The sequence below is a fragment of the Lynx rufus genome, unplaced genomic scaffold, assembly GCF_022079265.1.
Source record: "Lynx rufus isolate CCGP_SWC_20201006 ecotype Redwood Valley unplaced genomic scaffold, mLynRuf1.p SCAF_14, whole genome shotgun sequence".
NCBI lineage: Eukaryota > Metazoa > Chordata > Mammalia > Carnivora > Felidae > Lynx > Lynx rufus.
Window position 1 is genome coordinate 20406593 of NW_025814828.1, and position 20633 is coordinate 20427225.

The 20633-nt window shown below is 40.7% G+C and overlaps 1 protein-coding gene across 8 annotated transcripts in view; it reads right to left on the reverse strand.

The window, feature by feature from the left end:
* The window catches only part of PCYT1B (phosphate cytidylyltransferase 1B, choline), a 126699-nt gene that overhangs the window by 13197 nt on the left and 92869 nt on the right, over positions 1-20633 (reverse strand). For all 8 annotated transcript variants that reach the window (XM_047076029.1, XM_047076025.1, XM_047076024.1 and 5 more), the window contains 2 exons: positions 20454-20596; positions 17574-17762 (listed from right to left, as the gene is read on the reverse strand). In XM_047076029.1, coding sequence (XP_046931985.1) covers positions 17574-17762; positions 20454-20596 — 332 coding nt within the window. The remainder of the gene's footprint in view (positions 1-17573; positions 17763-20453; positions 20597-20633) is intronic.

The window sequence follows — 20633 nt, forward strand, 5'->3', positions numbered from 1 at the left end:
GGCCACAAAGGTTTTTGGTTTATGGTCTTGACTCAAGCCAACCTGTGCCACACATTCCCTGCCTGAACAGGGCCCGGCTCTGCTCTGTGGACTGTCAGCTCTGCCTGTTGGACTCTGCTTAAATGTCGATGGGCTATGCAGCTTTCCGGGTGTTACAGCCAAGCTTTCTGTTTGGATGGTGCTGAGAACTTTACTCAGCAGTGGATGGGGCTATGACTTCACTCCCTTGCCTGGGGGGACCGTAGGCCCAGTTCCAAATAGGCTCCCACTTTTTCCACATCAGGCCTTCCGGCAAGGAGGGGTCAGGAGCTACACTCAGTAGTGGGTAGGCTATGAATTAGTCCCAATGTCTGGATAGAGCCAGTGAATCCTCCACATGTAGCACTGACTTCATAGGCAATCGCCTCTGCCTGCCATACTCTTGGCTCGAGTGTGGCTGGACCGCGTAGCTCTCCCAGGTGTTCTTGCCAGCCTTTCTGGGTGGGCATGGTTGGGAGTGTTACTCAGCAGTGGGGTGGGGGGTGGGGCGGACGGCTGTACCTCAGCTTCTCTGCCTGCACAGAGGCAGACCAGCCTACAGGGCCAGCAAAATCTCTTTGTTTGAGGACCAGAGTCGGGCAGAATGGGGTCCCACTGAGTTCCCCGAACTCATTTGTGCCACCGTCTTGGATCTGCAGATCAGCAAAACCACTAGCTGTGACGACTACTCGGGCGCTGCAGGTAGGAACTCAGTACGCCAGTATGGGCACGGGTTGTTGGAAGCCCCTCCCCGTCAGATTCACACTGGTCCATCCCCGCAGATTGCCTTGTGATTCCTGTAGGGTAAAACCAGAGTGAGGGCTCCCAAGAAGTGACCTACAATGCTGGGGGAGTTGGATGCCTGCCCTGGACTCCATTTTTCCACTATAAAAACTGGAGGCTCAGCGGAGACCTCTCTGTGTGATGGGCTGGACTGGGCTGGGCTGGCCTGGGTTCAGGGCAACAAGGTCAGCATATAGCTTCACCCCCATGTGCTAGGATCCTCTCAGTGGTGTCTTGTCTATGAAGAGTTGTTAATTCTTCTTGTGAGGGGGAGCGAAGTCAGGAATGACCCCTGTCACCATCTTGGTGATGTTACTCTCCCCAATTTTTTTTTTAACGTAATGGCCAGTACCGGTTAGGGATCGGGAAAAAGACCACACACCTATTACTGCTGATGGGAGGGTAAAACAGCCGTGCCTCTTTAAGGAGTAATTTGGCAATAGGTGTAAAAACTTTTTTTCCTGAAGAGAGAATCAGAGATATAAATAAATACTTATTGGATACACGGGTATTCGTTGCAGTGTCATAACAGACAAAACCCCAAAACCCTAAAAAAGGTTAGAGAAATCGTGCACAACTCTGAGATGATACACTAGGCAGCTGATGAAAAGACCTTCAAGAATATTTAGTAACGTGAGGATGTTGGTGAGCTATTGCAATGTAAAAATGATGTGAGAACAGTATGTTCTGCATGATCCCATTTTGTAAAAGGAAATCTATACGTGCAGATGGAGAAGAGATTGAGGCAACATCCCAGTGACTAATGTGGGCAGTTGGACTGCAGGTGATTTTTAGTCTCTTCCCCTTTTTTTCTTTACTTTCTAAAGTTCTGTAATGAATAGGCATTACTTTGATCGCCATAAGGGAGAAAAATGACTGAGGGAAGGAGAAGAGGCCAAAGGGCACTGCAGTAATGACATAGGTGAGGGAATTTTAGAGCCTCGGGGTACATCATCAATTACCCCACCCCCTTTTACAAGCTCTAGCCCATTTCATCTTAGGATCTCACGTTTTCTCTACAAATAGAGATGATTTGCTGATCATAAAGAACCTCTTCAGATTTAAAATTCACAGTTCTAAGAAACTACCAATTATTCGCCTTACATTAAAGGCATTGATAATTCTGCCAAAAGACTTCCAACCCCCGCAAAATCAAATAGAAAAAAAATGCTGTAGTACAACAGCATTACCTTATAGGAAGCCCATTTATGAGATAAAATCAAATGCCAAAAGGATAGGGTGGCCTATTATTAACAGCAACTTTAAAAGAATCCTTGAATTTCTAGCAGTCAATTGAAAATATGTATTTTTATTACTGTAATCTTGAAGTATATTTATAGTGGCAGCCATTAGTTCTCCCACTGTTAATGGATGTCAGCATTTCCATTAGAAGCTCATTTTCTAAGGAATCTAGGGCTTGTCTAGTTTGACTCAAGCTCATAACTGAGAATATTATGCCTACAGTAATGAAATAATTTGAATCTTTAAAGATAAACAGTGATGTCACACTTCATATAATGCGGTACCTATGCAAAACAACTCTGGGTCTCAGTTTGTGAGCTCTGTGGTCTGTTTCTGGTGCATTATGAAGCATGATTCTTCTGCAAAGGAGTGAAATTGAATCAGGCTGGCAGACAGATTTGTAATGAGCTTCCTGGGAAGAAAAGCACTTTAGAAATATAAAAATAATGAAGACCATGGCAAGGCATTTTCATAAAGAAAAGGTATTTAAGTCTTTAACTGTATTGAGAGATTTCCATTTATAAAATTTTCTCCCAAGAACATAACCCTATCTAGTCCTGTCCCAGTAAAACTAATTTTCTATTTCTCTTCCTACAAACTTTTCAAGAAGTTTTTCACATCTAGTGAGGCGTTTAATGTCCTGACAAATGCCTTCAAAGTTTTCAGCATCTCAGAGAGATTCCAGTTTAACTGCCAAAAACAAAACCAAACAAACAAACAAGAAACAGAAAAGAAAAACATCCTAGTTACATCTGGTTTGGACTTCTGGTAAGCATCGTGGAACTCAAGGCAAGAGTTTGTTTTGGCCAAATCAATAAACAACAAAAACTAACCCTTATAAACAATACCTGACATGTGCCTTGGTGCTGTTAAAGGGCTTTAAAGAATGACACAGTTCAATCCACCCAACAACCCTAGAGGTAAGGGATGCAAAGGAACTTGACCAAGGCACCCCATTAGGAGGTGAGCCCCTGTCCTGACCAACTCTCTGTAATTAGCCACTTGCATAGTAAGAAGTTTTTCTGTGGACTCCTGTTACTTGTGCATTTTTTAAACCATCAAAAAAATTCAAGCAGGAAATTAATTCAGATCCACAAACTGAATTATATGTTTTGTAAAATCAAAAGTCTTAAACAACAGCAGTACTATTAGGATGATTACTTTATAATATATCTGTATTCTCTCTCTCTACATGCGCACGCACATGCGCACACACACACAGAGTAAGCACTAGAGAGAATGTGGAAAAATTAGAACCATTTTGCATTGCAATGGAATATAAAATGGTGTAGTCACAGTGGAAAACAGTATCAGAGTTACCATAACATTTAGAAATTCCACTTCTGGGTGTATAACCAAAAGAACTAAAAGCAAGAAATTAAACAGATATTTGTATAGCAATGTTCATAGCAGCATTATTCAAAATAGCCAAAGGATAGAAACAATCCAAATGTCCATTAATGGATGAATCAATAAACAAAATGTGGTATATATAAATAACATATATGTATGTATATGTATAGACACAATCTGGTGTATATATGTATGTATGTACACACACACACACACATATATTCATTCTCCAACTTGAACACAGTTGAGTATTTTCAAGATGGATATTGAAAAGAAACATTTTGTGTATCATAAGATATTATGGAGGGTTTTCCTGGCATGGAGAATCTGAAAGTTGACCACTCATTCCTTCAATAAACATTTACTTATAGCATACTATTTATGCTTTAGGCATAAATCTAAGCCCTGAGGATACAGCAGTAAATAAGGGGGGAGGGAGAATGTCTATGTTCATGTTTATTTTTTTATTGAGGTATAACAGACATATAACATTAGTTTCAGGGGTATAATATGACTCACTATTTGTACATAGAGCGAAATGATCACCACGATTAGTTTAGTTAGCATCCATCACTATATATAGTTACAACATTTTTTTTCTTGTGATGAGAACTTTTAACATCTACTCCCTTGGCAATTTTCAAATACTCAATACAGGATTATTAACCATAATCGCCATGCTGTACATTATATCCCCATGATGGATTTTATAACTAAGTTTGTACCTTTTGACCCCCTTTACCCATTTTGCCCACACCCACCCCCTGCCTCTGACAACCATCAATCTTTTCTCTGTATTGATGAGTGCGGGGTTTTTTGAATGTTTGTTTTAGATTCCACAAATAAGTGAGACAGCACAATATTGGTCTTTCTCTAACATATTAGGGTAATGTCCTCATAGCCCAACAATTTGTGGCAAATGGCAAGATTTCCTTCTTTTTCGTGCCTGAGTAATATTCCATGGTATGTATGTATGTATGTATATATATACATATATATATATGTATATATATATATATACACATTTTCTTTAACCATTTATACATTGATGCATACTTAAGTTGCTTCCATGTTTTAGATGTTGTAAATAATGCTGCAGTGAATATGGTGGTACATATATCTTTTCAAATTGGTGTTATCATATCCTTCAGATAAATATCCAGAAATGGGATTGATGGATCATATGGTAGTTGTATTTTTAACTTTTTGAGCAACCTCCATAGTGGCTGTACCAATTTACATTCCCACCAACAATGGTGGTGAAAAGGGGTCCCTTTTCTCCAAGTCCTGATCAACACTTGTTAATTTCTTGTTTTGATAACAGCCATTCTAACAGGTGTGAGATGATAGCTCATTGTGGTTTTTGATTTGCATTTCCCTAGTAATTAGTGACGTTGAACATATTTTCAGGTGCCTCTTGGCCACCTGTATGTCTTCGGTGGAAATAAGTCTATTCAGATCCTGTGTCCATTTTTAAATCAGATTGGTACTTTTTTGTACTATAGAGTTGCATGACATCTTTATATTTTGACATGTTTACTCTTATCACATATGACTTGCAAATATTTGTTCCAATTCAGTAGCGTACCTTTTCATTTGTTCATGGTTTCCTAAGTGCAGAAACTTTTTTTATATTAATATTTTATTTACATCCAAGTTAGCATATAGTGCAACAATGATTTCAGGAGTAGATTCCTTAATGCCCCCTACTCATTTAGCCCATTCCGCCTCCCACAACCCCTTCGGCAACCCTCTGTTTGTTCTCTGTATTTAAGAGTCTCTTATGTTTTGTCCCCCTCCCTGTTTTTATATTATTTTTGCTTCTCTTCCCTTTTGTTCATCTGTTTTGTATCTTAAAGTCTTCATATGAGTGAAGTCATACGATATTTGTCTTCCTCTGGTGTGCAGAAACTTTTCATGTTGATGGAGTTCCACTTATTTTTGCATTAGATGCCTTTGCTTTAGATATCAAATTAAAAAACAAAATTGGCAAGACAGTGGTCAAGGAGCTTATAGCTTATGTTTTCTCCTAGGAGTTTTATGGTTTCAAGTCTTTAATACATTTTGAGTTAGTTTTTGTGTATAAGATAGTGGGCCAGTTTCACTCTTTTTGCATGTGGCTACCCAGTTTCCCCAGCATTGTTTATTAAAGACTGTCCTTTCCCCAATGTATATTCTTGGCTCCTTTGTAGTAATTTCATTAGCCATGTATGTGTGGCTTTACTTCTGGACTCTACTCTGTTCCAGTGATCTATGTCTATATTAATGCCAATGCCTTACTATTTTGGTTACTACAGCTTTGTAATATAGTTGAAATCACGGAGTGTGGTGCCTTCAGCCTTGTTCTTCTTTCTCAAGATTGCTTTGGCCATTTGGGGTCTTTTGTGGTTCCATACAAGTTTTAGGATTGTTGGTTCTCCTTCTGTAAAAAAAAATTGCCACTGAATTTTGATAAGGATTGCATTGAATCTATAGATTACTTTGGGAAGTATGGACATTTTAGCAGTATTAATTCTTCTAATCCATGAGCAACAGGTATCTTTCCATTTGTTTGTTTTCAGTTTCTTTCAGTATGGTTGACATACAATATTTTATTACTTTAAGGTGTACAATACAGTGATTCACCAATTATATGCATTATGAAATGCTCACCATGATCAGTATAGTCACCACCTGTCACTACACAGTTATTAAAATATTATTGACTATATTCCCTATGCTGTACTTTTTATCCCTGTGATTGAATTTATAATTGGAAATTTGTACCTCTTTATCCCCTTCACATAATTCATTCACCCACCCCCTGCCCCGGGGCAACCCCTAGTTTCTTTATTCATGAGTTTCTGGGGGTTTTTTTCATTTTGATTTTTAGATTCCACATAAAAGTGAAATCATGTGGCATTTGTCTTTTTTTGTCTGATTTATTTCACTTAGCATAATACCCTGTAGGTCCATCCATGTTGGTACAAAGGGCAATATTTCATTCTTGTTTATGGCTAAGTAATATTCCATCGTGTGTGTATACACGTGTGTGTGTGTATGTATATATATCTTTACACATCACATATTCACTTGCGTATCAGTGGACACTTACGTTGGATCCCTATCTTGACTATTAAGAATAATGCTGCAACAAAGATAGGGGTGCATATCTTTTCAAATTAGTGTTTTTGTTTTCTTTGGGTAAATACTCCAAAGAGTAATTTTGGGGCTGTATAGTGATACTGCTGTGTTTAAATTTTTGAGGAACCCCCATGCTGTTTTCCATAGTGGTTGTACAAATTTACATTCCCACCAACAATGTACAAGGGTTCCCTTTTCTCCACATCCTAGCCAATGGTTGTTATTTCTTGTGTTTTTGATGATAGCCATTTTGAATAGTGTGAACTGATGATCTCTCATTGTGGCTCTGATTTGCAGTTTCTTGATGATGAGTGATGTTGAGCATCTTTTCATATCTGTTGGCCATCTGCATTTTTCTTTGGAAAAATCTCTATTCAGGTCCTCAGCTCATTTTTTAAATTGGTTTTGGTTTTGTGGTGTTGTGTAAGTTTTTTACATATCCTTACCAGATACCTGTTTTAATTCAGTAGGTTGTCTTTTTGTTTTGTTGATTGTCTCCTTTTCCACGCAAAAGTTTTTCATTCTGAAGTAGTCCCAATAATTTATTTTTGGTTTTGTTTGCCTTGCCTGAGGAGATATATCTAGAAAAGCAGTGCTATAGCTGATGCCAAAGAAATGACTGCTTATGTTCTCTTCAAGGATTTTTCTGATTTCAAGTGTCACATTGAGGTCTTTAATCCATTTTGAGTTTACTTTTGTGTATGGTATTAGAAGGTGATCCAGTTTCATTCTTTTGTGTTTGCCCAGAACATTTGGTACCTAATTATACTTGGTTTCTCTCTGTTGAAGTTCTCACTGTGTTCATCCATTCTTTTCCCAAGTTCAGTGAGCATCTTTTTTCAAGTAATGTCCACACCCAACGTGGAGCTCAGACTCGCAACCCCAAGATCAAGAGTCGCATGTTCCACCAACTGAGTCAGCCAGGCATCCTCGATGAGCATCTTCATGGCCATACTTGGAACTCTTTATCAGGTAAATCTGTTATCTGCACTTCCTTAAGGACTTTCTCTGAGGTTTTCTCTTGTTTTTTTTTTTTTTTTCATCTTGAACATATTCCTTTGTCCGCTTCCCTGGACATTCTGTGTTGTTTACTCTGCATTAGATAAAACAGCCACCTTTGCCATTGTAGAAGGAGTAACCGCACATCAGAGATGAAACTTTACCATTCAACCCTGCCATAGCTCTTGGTTGTGATTGTCCAAGCAGTTTATTTTATTTTTAGTGGATCCCAGTGGTGGAGGGTATACCAAGGCCTGTCAGTGTTCCAAAAGGGAGGATCTCACTGAGCACCTAGATTCAGGCTGATTGGAAGCCAGACCTTCAGGCAACAGCTTTTAAAGTATGCAAATAGTGGCAGAGTTCAGAGATACTGTGGGTTCTGTTCCTGATCACCACAATCAAGTAGAGTGAATATATTTCACAATAAAGTGAGTCAAAAGAATTTTTTGGTTTCGTAGTGCATACAAAAGTTACGTTTACACTATAGCATATTAAGTGTGTAATAGCGTTATGTCTAAGAAATGCTATAAAAGTTTAATTTAAAAATACTTTATTGCTAAAATACGTTATCCATTTTCTGAACTTTCAGTGAGTCATACTCTTTTCGGTGGCAGGTCTTGCCTCAGTGTTGAGGGCTGCTGACTGGTCAGGGTGTTGGAAGAAGGCTGGGGTGGCTACAGCAGTTTCTTAAAACAAGACCACAATGAAGTCTGCCACATCTATTGACGCTCCTTTCGGGAACCGTTTCTATAGCTTGCGATGCTGTGTGACATCATTTCATTGACAGAACTTCTTTCACGAGTGGAGTCCGTCCTCTCAAACCCTGCTACTGTTTTACCAACTAAGTTTATGTAAGAGTCTAACTCCTTCGTTATCATGTCAACCACCTTCACAGCATCTTCACCAGGAGTAGATTTCATCTCAAGAAACTGCTTCCTTTGCTCATCCAGAAGAAATAAGTCCTCATCCCATTCAAGTTTCATCATGAGACGACAGCAATTCAGTCACGTCTTCAGGCTCCCTTTCTCATTCTCCTGCTATTTCCACCACATCGGTAGTTTCTTCCTCCACTGACGTCTTAAACCCCTCAAGATCATCTATGGTTAGAATCTGCTTTTTCCAAACTCCTGTGAAGGTTGGTGTTTTGACTTCTTACATTGAATCACAGATATCCTTAATGGCATCCAGAATGGTAAATCCTTTCCAGAAGGTTTTCAACCAACTATGCCCAGCTCCATCAAGGGAGCCACTAGCTGTGGTAGCTACAGCATTACAAAATATGTTTCTTAAATCATAAGGCTTGGAAGTCAAAATGACTCTTTGATCCACGGGCTGAAGAATAATGTTGTTTTCATGCCGGCTAACACAACATCCAGTCTCATTATATATCTCCACCAGAGCCCTTGGGTGACCAGGTACATTGTCAATGTGCAGTAGTATTTTAAAAGCAATCTTTTGTGTGTGGGGGGCTTAAAATATTCAGGTAAACGTGTAGTAAACAGATGTGCTCTCATCCATATTTTGTTGCCTTTACAGATCACAAGCAGAGTAGATTTCACATAATTCTTAAGGGCTCTAGGATTTTTGGAATGGGAAATAAACAGTGTCTTTAACTTGAGGTCACCAGCTATGTTAGGCCCTAACAAGAAACTCAGCCTCTGTTTTAAAGCTTTGAAGCCAGAATTTGAACTCACCTCTCTTGCTATCAAAGTCCTAGGGAGCATCTTCCAGTAGAAGGCTGTTTTTGTGTACGTTGACTGTCTATTTAGTGTAGACACCTTTGTGCATTATCTGAGCCAGATCTTCAGAACAACTTGCTGCAGCTTCTACATCAGCACTTGCTGCTTCAACTTACACTTTTATGCTAGTTTCTTTCCTTAAACCTCATGAACCAACCTGTGATAGCTTCAAGTACTTTCTTGTACCTCCTCACTTCTGTCAGCCTTGACAGAACTGGAGACAGCCTTGCTCTGGTTTAGGCTTTGTTTTAAGGGAATTTTATGGCTTCTTTTACCTTCTATCCAGACCAGTAAAACTTTCTCCATATCAACAATGAGGCTTTTTTGCTTCCTTATCGTTTCTGTGTTCATTTGAGTAGCACTTTAAATTTCCTTCAAGAACTTTCTGTTTGTATTCACAACTTGGCTAACTGGTTCGTGAGGCCTAGCTTGCAACACACCTTCCTCACCAAGTTTAATCATTTCTAGCTTTTGAATGAAAGTGAGAGACCTGTGACTTATCCTTTCCCTTGAGCACTTAGAGGCCATTGTAAGGTTATCAACTGGCCTCATTTCAGTGTTTTTGTGTCTCAGAGAATAAGTGGCCAAGTAGGGAGAGAGAGATGAGGAAACAGCAGGTCAGTGGAGCAGTCAGAACAAAGACCTTTACCAATTAAATTCACCATCTTACATGGGCACGATTCATGGTGTCCCAACACAAATATAATAGTAACATCAAAGGCCACTAGTCACTGCAAGTTTGAAATATTGCACAAATTACCAACACGTGACACAGACACAAACTAAGCAAATGCTTTTGGAAAAACGGTGCCAATTAGACTTCCTTAGTGCATGGTGGCCACAAACCTTCCACTTGTAGAAAATACAGTGTCAGCAAATAATACAAAGTGCAATCAGATGAAGCATGCCCATAGATACAATCCTGCAGGACTACAAGCCAAGTCCTGCTGACCACCAGAGTCAGGTCATCTAGAGGTGCTCATCTGTGGCACTTGTTAAAAAATCGGGACACCTGAGCAGTGTACAACTTCCTTTCTAGTAGATACTGGTGACCTGGAGCAAGACAGAGGGTGAACAAGAACATAAGGTCCTCTGGCCCCTGTCCTTAGAGTGCACCTCATTAGGTCCGTAGATCTGTGCCAAACCAAAAGCCCTCCCTCCGGCCCCAGCTCCTAGACAAATGAATACGCCTCTTTCATAGAACGACTGGGGGTGTATTTCAGCCTACTGTCTCTGCAGTGCCCTGGGGGTGGTGGCTAACCATCAGAGGTAGAAGGTCAAGGAGTGTCCCCTGGTGGCAGCCCAGAAGACCAGGACACCAGACACAGGTACGGTCTCCTCTCTAGGAGCCACTGGTGGGTGGTGGAAGGAACATAAAATTAGCACCTGCCCTCCAAGGAGGTCTCTGGCCTGTAGAGGTAGGTTTCATTGGAAGCCTGCCCCTCCAGCCACAGCTATGAAGATAAGCTGAAAGGCTTATTTCTCCAAAAGATGATTGCCTGGGTCTCTAACCTCTTCCTGGGCCCTGGGGGGGTTGGTAGATGGTCGGGAACTCTTGTCAGTTGGTTACAGTCTTATGGGACCCTGGAGGGTAAGTTGCACTGGCTATCAGAGCCAGGAGATCTAGAGGTGTCCCCTGGGTGGCTACAAGATTGAGGTACCAAAGGAAGGTACAAGCTCCATTCTGGGAGATGGCAGGAAGCTGGAGTGACATAAAGGGGTAGTGAAAGATGGCATGCCCCAGCCTCTGTCCCTAGAGACGAACCCAGTAGGCCCCTCGGTGTGTGTTATAGATGCCTGCCTAGGCCAATGATTTAAGGTAAGCAAATAAAATTCTTTCACAAAGGGATATTATTCAGCTTTAAAAAGGAATGACATTCTGACACGTGCTACAACACTGGTTAAATCTTGAAGACATTATGTTAAGTGGAATTATCCAGACAAAAGGATAAACGCGGTGTGATTCCACCATGAGGTACCTAGAATAGTCAAACTCATAGAGACAAAGTTAGAAGGGGGATTCCTAGGGACTGGTGATGGGGTATTTAATAAGTACAGAGTTGCAATATTGGATGATGCAAAAGTTCCGGAAGTGGATAGTGCTGATGGTTGCACAACTATGAATATATTAAACACCACTGAACTATATATTAAAAATGGCTAAAATGCTATGTTAGGTACATTTTATCACAGTTTGAAAAACTTACTAATGGATCTCACATTATGTAGATCTGTTCTTTGTAAAAAAAAAATGAACATATCATCAAGGTTTTTAAAAAATGTATCTCCTATATTAGATGCAAATACCTATTTGGTTTGCATAGGGAATCCACCAGACTGATTGGATTAGGGCCAAGAGTATTTGTGGTGCAGGATAAACTGAAAACTTGCACCTGACCTAAGGTTATTCTCTCCTAGTGCTCCGGGAAAAGGTCTGTGTTCACACTGTAAAACAGAAGAGATGCATTTTCATTTCAAACAGGAAATGAGTCTCTGTTTTCAATGTCAGTTAAGGACTATAGTGGCATATCATTCAAATTGATACATAATGTTTTTAAAATATAGCCTCTGTGCCTAGGGTACAATGTTTAAATGGAACGTGTCTGACCCTTTGAACAAAAATAGCCAAGTTTCACTAGGAAGGCCCTACCCCAAAAACAAACCCTGAAAGCTGATTCTGCCTCCCCTGATCCTGGCTGCTTGACCCTGAACACCTTGGAAATGAACAGCATTGCCACCAACATGACAACAATGCTTCAGAATTCAGCTCCTTTAATACCCCTTCCTTGAGGATAGTCTGTCTTTCAGGGACATGCCCTCCCAAGAGGGGGAATACCAAGTTTCTGTTGGGAAGGCTTCCCTTTGCAGCTATGGTTGGGTTATAGGCTGTCTTCTAAATGTGAGTCAGGACTAGTTATAAGAATCTAGAAAAAAAAAAGCAAGTAGTTAAATAAGTAGAATTGTAGGTGGTAAGATTGAAAAGTAACCTTTTGAGCTCTGGTAATTCTTCCCTCAGACTGAATAAATGGGAATACATCCTCTATTACAGCAATTATGGCCCCCCAAAACCCCACCTTCTGGATTTATTCACATCCTTGTGTGGTATCTTCCCCAAAATATGCCCCGATTGTGTGACCAATAGAATATGGCAGAGCAATCCCTATCAAAATAACACTAGCATTCTTCACAGAGCAAGAACAAACAATCCTAAAATTTGTATGGAACTAGAAAAGACCCTGAATAGCCAAAGCAATGTTGAAAAGAAAACCAGAGCTGAAGGCATCTCAATCCTGGACTTCAAGCTGTATTACAAAGCTGTAATCATCAAGACAGTATGGTACTGGCACAAGAACAGACACTCAGATCAATGGAACAGAATGAACAACCCAGAAATGGACCCAGAACATGTGGCCAACTAATCTTTGACAAAGCAGGAAAGAATATCCAGTGGAATAAAGACAGTCCCTTCAGAAAATGGTGCTGGGAAAACTGGACAGCGACATGCAGAAGAATGAACCTGGACCACGTTCTTAACACCATACACAAAAATAAACTCAAAATGGATGAAAGACCTCAATGTAAGACAGGAAGCCGTCAAAATCCTAGAGGAGAAAGCAGGCAAAAACCTCTTTGACCTCAGCTGGAGCAACTTTTTAACGTGTCTCTGGAGGCAAGGGAAACAAAAGCAAACATGAACTCTTGGGACCTCATCAAGATAAAAATCTTCTGCACAGCAAAGGAAACAATCAGCAAAACTAAAAGACAACCAACAGAATGGGAGAAGATATTTGCAAACAACATATCAGATAAAGGGTTAGTATCCAAAATCTATAAAGAACTTATCAGACTCAACATGCAAAAAACAATCCAGTGAAGAAATGGGCAAAAGACATGAATAGACACTTCTCCAAAGAAGACATCCAGATGGCCAACTGACACATGAAAAAAATGCTCAACATCACTCATCATCAGGAAAATACAAATGAAAACCATAACAAGATACGACCTCACACCTGTCAGAATGGTTAAGATGAACAACTCAGGCAACAACAGATGTTGGCAAGGATGCAGATAAAGAGGATCTCTTTTGCACTGCTGGTGGGAATGCAAACTGGTGCAGCCACTCTGGAAAACAATATGGAGGTTCCTCAAGAAATTAAAAATACAACTACCCTACAACCCAGCAATGGCACTACTAGGTATTTATCCAAGGGCTACAGGTGTGCTGTTTCGAAGGGGCACATGCACCTTAATGTTTATAGCAGAACTATCCACAATAGCCAAAGTATGGAAAGAGCCCAAATGTCCATCGACAGGTGAATGGATAAAGATGTGGTATATATATACAATGGAGTATAAGTCGGCAAAAAAAAAAAAAAAGAATGAAATCTTGCCATTTGCAACTACGTGGATGGAACTGGACAGTATTATGCGAAGCAAAATTAGAGAAAGACAAGTATCCTATGACTTTACTCATATGAAGACTTTAAGATACAAAACAGATGAACCTAAGGGAAGGGAAGCAAAAATAATATAAAAACAGTGAGGGGGACAAAACAGAAGAGACTCTTAAATACAGAGAACAAACAGGGTTGCTGGAGGGATTGTGGGAGGGGGGATGGGCTAAAAGGGTAAGGAGCATTAAGGAAAACACTTGTTGGGCTCAGCACTGGGTTTTATACATAGGGGATCAATCACTGGAATCTGCTGCTGAAATCATTGTTGCACTATATGCTAACTTACATGTAAATTAAAACATAAATTATAAAATGGAAGGCTGAAAAAAAATAAATTTCCAATAGTAATTACCACCAAAATTTCGAAGTAATGATGTATATAAAGGATACTTTGACATCTCTTCAATTCCCAATATTTGATATTAAAATATCTGTTATTTCTACTGGTTGGTTACAAAGCCACAAGTATTGCTGGGAGTATTGTCATTTGTTACCAACATTTATAATTGGAGGGAAAGCTGTATTGTAGGTGGAGTTTAGTAATTATAAAGATACTATTTTTTTTCATTCAAGTTCACTGACCCTCTGAATTCTATCTACAGCTCTCTCGGGTTAAGATCTACAGATTTATTTTATTGAAAATAAACTATGCAAGAGGAAAAAAGAATATGGCATAAATGGATTGTCACTTCAGCTATAACATCTTAAAAGCCTAGCTTTTCTCCTGACTGCAACTTCATGACAGACCCTAAATGATAACCACGCAGCTAAGCTACTTCCTGACTTTCAGAAACTATGTGAAATAATATGTGTTCTTTTTAAGTCGCTAATTTTGGGGGTAATTTGTTACTCACCAATAGATAACATCACCATGAACACCATGATTTCTGCTTACTTAAGAAGGCAGCCACCACCACCTCTCCTGAATCTAGATGACCTGGCCTAAAGTGCCATTTTGGCAACGGGCTTGGTCACAAAGCCTTAATGTGGTTTCGGTACATCTGTTTCTCCGCAGTGCCATAGGCTGACCAAAGGAGGTTGAAGGACGAAAGTGACTGCTTCCCGTGGACATTCCTATGGTGGACGATACAGTGCCGGCCAGGAAAAAAAGGCTGGGGCCCAGCCTCCAGCCCGGTACCTCCAAATGTCTGGGAAACCATAGGAAAGTTTCCCAGTTTTCCTAGACCTTTGTAATTTATCTAGAACGCAGCTATGATACTCCCTTACTGTGTAGTCAAAATGCATAGAGTAGATAGAAAAAGGCTTTGGAAAAGGGTTAACCTGCTATACGACTTCTAGACTGTAACAACGTGGTCCTCACACGACTTCTCACTCTGATGTGGAAGGATTTGGATTTTCTATGACCACTCTTAATAGAAAGCATGAGGTCACCTGGAGGAAAATCAAAGACTCTATACTACAAGGAACAAGCACAAATATTGCCTGGGTACAGGTGGGCAGCAAAAATGTACGAGTCAGGTTAGAGGAGGCAGCAGGGAATAACGGTGGGCAATGGCGAGCTCATGCCCTCCCTGAAAGAAACTTGAGAACGTTTTTGAAGGCCAAGCAAACCAATTCTGCCTCCTGAATTTGAGCCAAACACCAAGCTGTACCAAGTCCTGTATTGAGCACCATAAGCAATAAAAGGCTAAGGGTATATATCTGTATCAATCTATATATATGATATTGATGTTAATATAGATAGGAATATGGAGAATTATACCTCACCATCTCCTTTGCAGATGCTAGAAGGTTCTGTGTATAGGTCCATGCATCCATTAAATCCACACAAATATATGGAATACCCACTATAAAAAGCTACATGTTATACCTCACACCAATTCTGTTGTGCCGAATTTTGTACTTTAAATCCTTCTATTTCGTGCTTTTCTAAGTTTGGGTTATTTGTAACTACCATATTTGCAGGTAATACACATCCTCTATTTTAAGAAATGAGTTCCAGTCCCAAACCCACAAATAAAGAATTATTATAATAATAGCATATTCATGAAAAGCAAATTACTTATCTTGGCGTTTAACATCCTTGTAACTATTCCTGTACTTTTAATGTCAACAGAAAAAAAAGCAATGTCTAAGTCTGGCTGATATGGTAAATTAATGTTAATAACAGTTTTGACACTAATAGCAAGTTTTAAAAAGAAAAACCTCTAGACTCAAAGCTGGATTTCATTTCTTAAAAATCACCGTGGCGTGCTGTCACCAGACTCCTCTAGGACAATTCCCGTTATGATTTCACCTTCACTGAGAGCCCGAAACGACTAAGATCTACCAAGTTGCTATGAAATTATATTCCTTCCTTGCCGAGGCTCACTCCAGGTGGAGAAAATAGCCACCCCCTTGAGTTAGGACACCAGGGCTCCTCCACAGTGACACATTTCTGAATCTCTGTAAGCAAATGAATACCCACCTGGTTTCATTCAAAACAAAACACCAGCGGTGTGTCCACCCCTGGAAATGAGTTGTGGATAGTGAACTATTAGGGTACACACTAAACTCATGGAACTTTTAGACCGGATGTTAGAGATCCCATGGAATCCCAGAGAACAGGTTCTGCACTTTGTTTTCATGTTCTTCCCTAGCACTGTGCGTACACAAGGACGTGGATACGTGGCCCGTAAATTAAACTGATTTGAGCTGAAAACTTGAACAGGCCCAGGGGAAGTGAAAAGGAACCCAGCACTGGGCTCCTCCACTGTTACTAGCTCTTTCTAGAAGTCCTCGAAATCTCAAGCAGCCCCTTGCAAACCCTCTGCCCCTCTCAGACTCTGCCACTGGGACCCGATTGGCGCACAACACCCACGTCTATAATCATGTAGAGGCCACTAGTCTTTAAGCAAAGCATCTCTTCCACCTTCTCAAACGTTCTTCTTTTTCTATTACTAATTGAGTGTTTTACGTTTAGATAATCCTATAATGAACCAGCGCAAATGAGCACAGAGGCAGCAGTGACAACCCATCAATAAAATAATTAAGCCGAAGTGGATTTTGTTAAAGACTTCTCATGTCATAATAGGAAATCTAGGCTACTTAAAATCAAGGAAATCAAATGGAATCACTTCTCTTTGTTTTAAAAACGAAGGTTGGCTTTGAAAGATCTCTTTCATGGAACCCCCATTAACGCTGCTGACAATACTGGTTCTTCACCTCTAAGTACATGCACAAGAGAAATACCAGTGGAATACAAGGTAGTTTCCAGAATTTTCTTTTCCCTTTTCATAGTGTTCCCTCAGAATTGTGTGTAGAATTTCGACAAGACTCTCTGCACTTTCTCTGTTTTAAGATTGAGATCATGGTCTCAGTCCCCTAAAACTTTCTCCTGACACATACATGCCATGAAACGACGGGAAAATCAGGGCATGACAGTGCAGACGCAGAGCAAAATTCTACCTCTTCTCTTATGGCCGATGGAAGAGCAGGGTTCCTGACCAAAAAAGGTGACGGATGCTGCTAGGTTTCTTTTGACCTTCCTCCCCAGGGTGATCCAAGAGCCCATTAGCTTTGTCTCACAACACAAATTCCATGCCACCACTGACCCACTTGACTCTGACCCCTAAGCTTTGCCTCATTTCCAACTGAGAGACCACGATGAGCTAGAGAACCAACCTCTGCAGCAACAGACGTGAAACAATTACCAAATGGCTTCAAGGTCTGAACAAGAAATAGAAACAGAGACCAGAACTGGCTTCGGGTGCTATGGGGTGCCAAATTGAGGGATAAAGCAGAACCTAAATAAAGAAATGATGTAGACCTGAAGCCACTTGGGCTGATGCCCAAATTGGACTGAGATAAGGGACACCCTTGAGTGGTTCCATGAAAGTGAAGAGAAATAATTACATACCCATGCACCGTCAGGCCCAAACAGCTCCAGGAAGTTGCCAATGAATTCCCTTGACTTCTCTTCCCACTTTTGAATTAGATCATGACTTTTTTCTTCTACTCTGTTGACAAATTCTTTTGATCTTTCCTCCACGTTCTTGACCTTTTCCTTCATCTTGTCTACCTGGTTTTGGAAGCGGTACTTCTTCTCCTGGTCAAAAATTAAAGGAGAAAGAGTGATTTAGCCAAAAGGGCATGAGAGAGACCAGTCATTCACATTAATGGTCTTTTTATTTCAACTCATGTTTGTTCTTAACCTAAAGAGTCAGGATGTTGCTATTTCCAAGGGCTAGATTGATGGGAAGGCACATCTCTTGTAAGAAAAGTCATTTGTCATTAGTCTACTTGGCTATGTGAAATGAAATACAAGTGATTTTAATATTCCCGGTCTTGTAAACATCAGAGTTGAAGTCGCTTATGTAAGAACCAAAAATATGTATTTGTTGCTTACTACAGGTAGATATTGGGCAAACACCCCCCAAATTTTCCTGGGATTTAGACAAAAGTACGAATTGTACATGGAATGGTCACTCGCAGGCTGCCTGAATTCTGTTTTACTGGGACACTATTAAAACCAGTACTGTTTGGAATAAATAGGCAACTGACTGGGACTTAAAACCCATGTGTTGCACTAAAATGTTCATTGTAATGACATTTTTCATGAAGCTAATTGAACTGCATCCATTTCCTTGGTGACGAAGAAGGCTTTTGTTCTGATAGTTTCTCTGGATTGAGACTTTGTTCTTCTTATAGCCTTAATGCAACAATGCTGTACCTATGTGCCTGAAAGGCCCTATATGTTGGGCAGGTCAGAGGTCACCTCTAAACCTCGGTTGCCTCATCTGTTAAGTGGGGGTAATTTTCATCTCTATCCCCATCGAGTTGCTGTAACAATTAGATAAGATTATGCACATAAAGTGTTTGGCACAAAGCCTGGTATTTAGTAAAAATTTAGTATGTGTGGGCTGTTGGATTACAATTAAGCAGCATAAGCATTTAATCGTGTTACCCAACGAGAGTATCAAAACCATGAAAATAACATGAGATGAAGGGTCTTCCCCTCCATGAAGTCATGACATACTTTCTCCTCGAGGGGCAATCAAGTTTTTTCTTCACTACATGGGACTAACGTTCCTATCTCAGAATTCTTGGGGACACTTGGAATATTGCACAACTAGGTCAGGATTCCCGGACTAAAGCTTACTGTAGCCTTGGGGTAGGATGTGAGCTAGGTATGTGCTGTCACGTGGCTACACATACTACAGGAGCGTTACATACAGCTCTCGGGTGGCACGGGACGGAAGGAATGGGTGCCGCGAAGCGGGAGGCTGCCGCTGCCTCCACCTCTACTCTGCTTGAGGGACCTTGGCCAGGTCCCCTCTGAGCTCAGCTTTACTCCAGTCTCAATGCAGAAACTCGAACTGGGTGACCGGCCCCTCTCAGCTTCCTGCCACCTCTGAGGTTCTCTGATTCATCTACATGCCCATCGAGCACATTTGATTTTCCCTCTGAGCTGCAGCCAGGCTTGCTGTCACAGCAAGGCCATGAGCGCATCCACAGTGACTACACGGTTCCTTGAGCTAAGTGGCTTATCTAAAGGCTGTTGGAAGAGAACGAGCAATAACTTTTGGAAACGGTTTGGCATGCTTGGATGGCTGACTGGATTCAATTTAAAAGAACAGGCAGTTTAATTTATTGAAATAACCAGGGCTTTATCCTCTAAAAGATACCAAATGATCACTTCGACAGAATTCTTTTCAGCCACTTGCTCTGGTACCACTTGAACCCAACGTTTTCTATTTTGTTGCCCGACTCGTGTGAAGCCACAGTCTAGACTCCCAACGCCCCCTGCTTCGTGAGCACAAATAATAAGCACGAATCAACAATTAACAAACCCCTCCTCATCTGGAAGGTCCCAATGATCGACTTGTGTAAGCTGCCGGACACATACGGCTGCACATCACTGTAAGCCTCTACTTTTGTAGAAAAATCACTCTTGAAAATACAACGCCTCTGCGGGGGGCGGGGGGTGTTAAAATTCAGTATGGAGGAAGACTTCTTGTTTCAATCAACGTCGTCACCTCCTCAGAGTCTGGGCAAAGAGAGTTGGCCAGATGCACTCACATCACCTTTAGCAACTGGACTGGCCCTCTTTGCTTTTTAACAGCCTGTTTTAGTTGTTTTCAAGTTGTTTTAACAGTTGCTCTGTTATTAAACTAACAGCAGCTCTGTGGGAACAATAAGGCACAAATACAAAAGGAAGCCAAAGACATTAGGCTTTATTTAACCAGCTGTAATTTCTCTGGACAGTGATGATGATGATGATGATGATGATGATGGCTGTTAAGGTTTCTAATGAGCATCTGTAAGGCCTTAATAAAATGAAAATTTTAAATTCATTGCCTCTGGTTTCGCTTTTCATTGCCTTTGCCTTCCTTCCTTCCCTTTGAGGGGAAGACAACACTTGCCTTTCCCGAGGGCCCATCTCCCAGAAACCCTTCCCGCAAGTCTGAGAACAGTAGAAGAGGCAGCTTGGAGCAAGGGGAAGGGACGTAACTCCTTTATAAAATGAGGAGCTCGCTACCGCGTGCTTTGGCTGACTTAGGTTAGCCCTTTGGACAGTGGTTTCTCCATCTGTAAAACGGGGATAATTCATCATTGGGTCGTTGTGCAGACTGAACCGAGACAATGAATATAAAACATCAGGAAGACAGTGGCACTGGAATTTAAATAAAAACTTTTTAGAAAAGAACACTGTATGGCATATAGTAGACATCCAACAAATGGTGGCAGTGCTTGTGTGACATGACAGTTGTCACAGGATACCGGGCGGCACACTTACATTTATAAAGCTGACATTTAGTTCCTTGGCTGTGTACCCTCTCTGGAGGTTGCGTCGGGCATAAACATCATAGTCACGGACAATTCTGGTGATAATGTCTGATGTTGAGATGCCTTCCGTTCTCTGTGTTGGAACAAACATTCCTGTTCAAATAGTAAAGAGGAGATAAAAAGAAAAAAG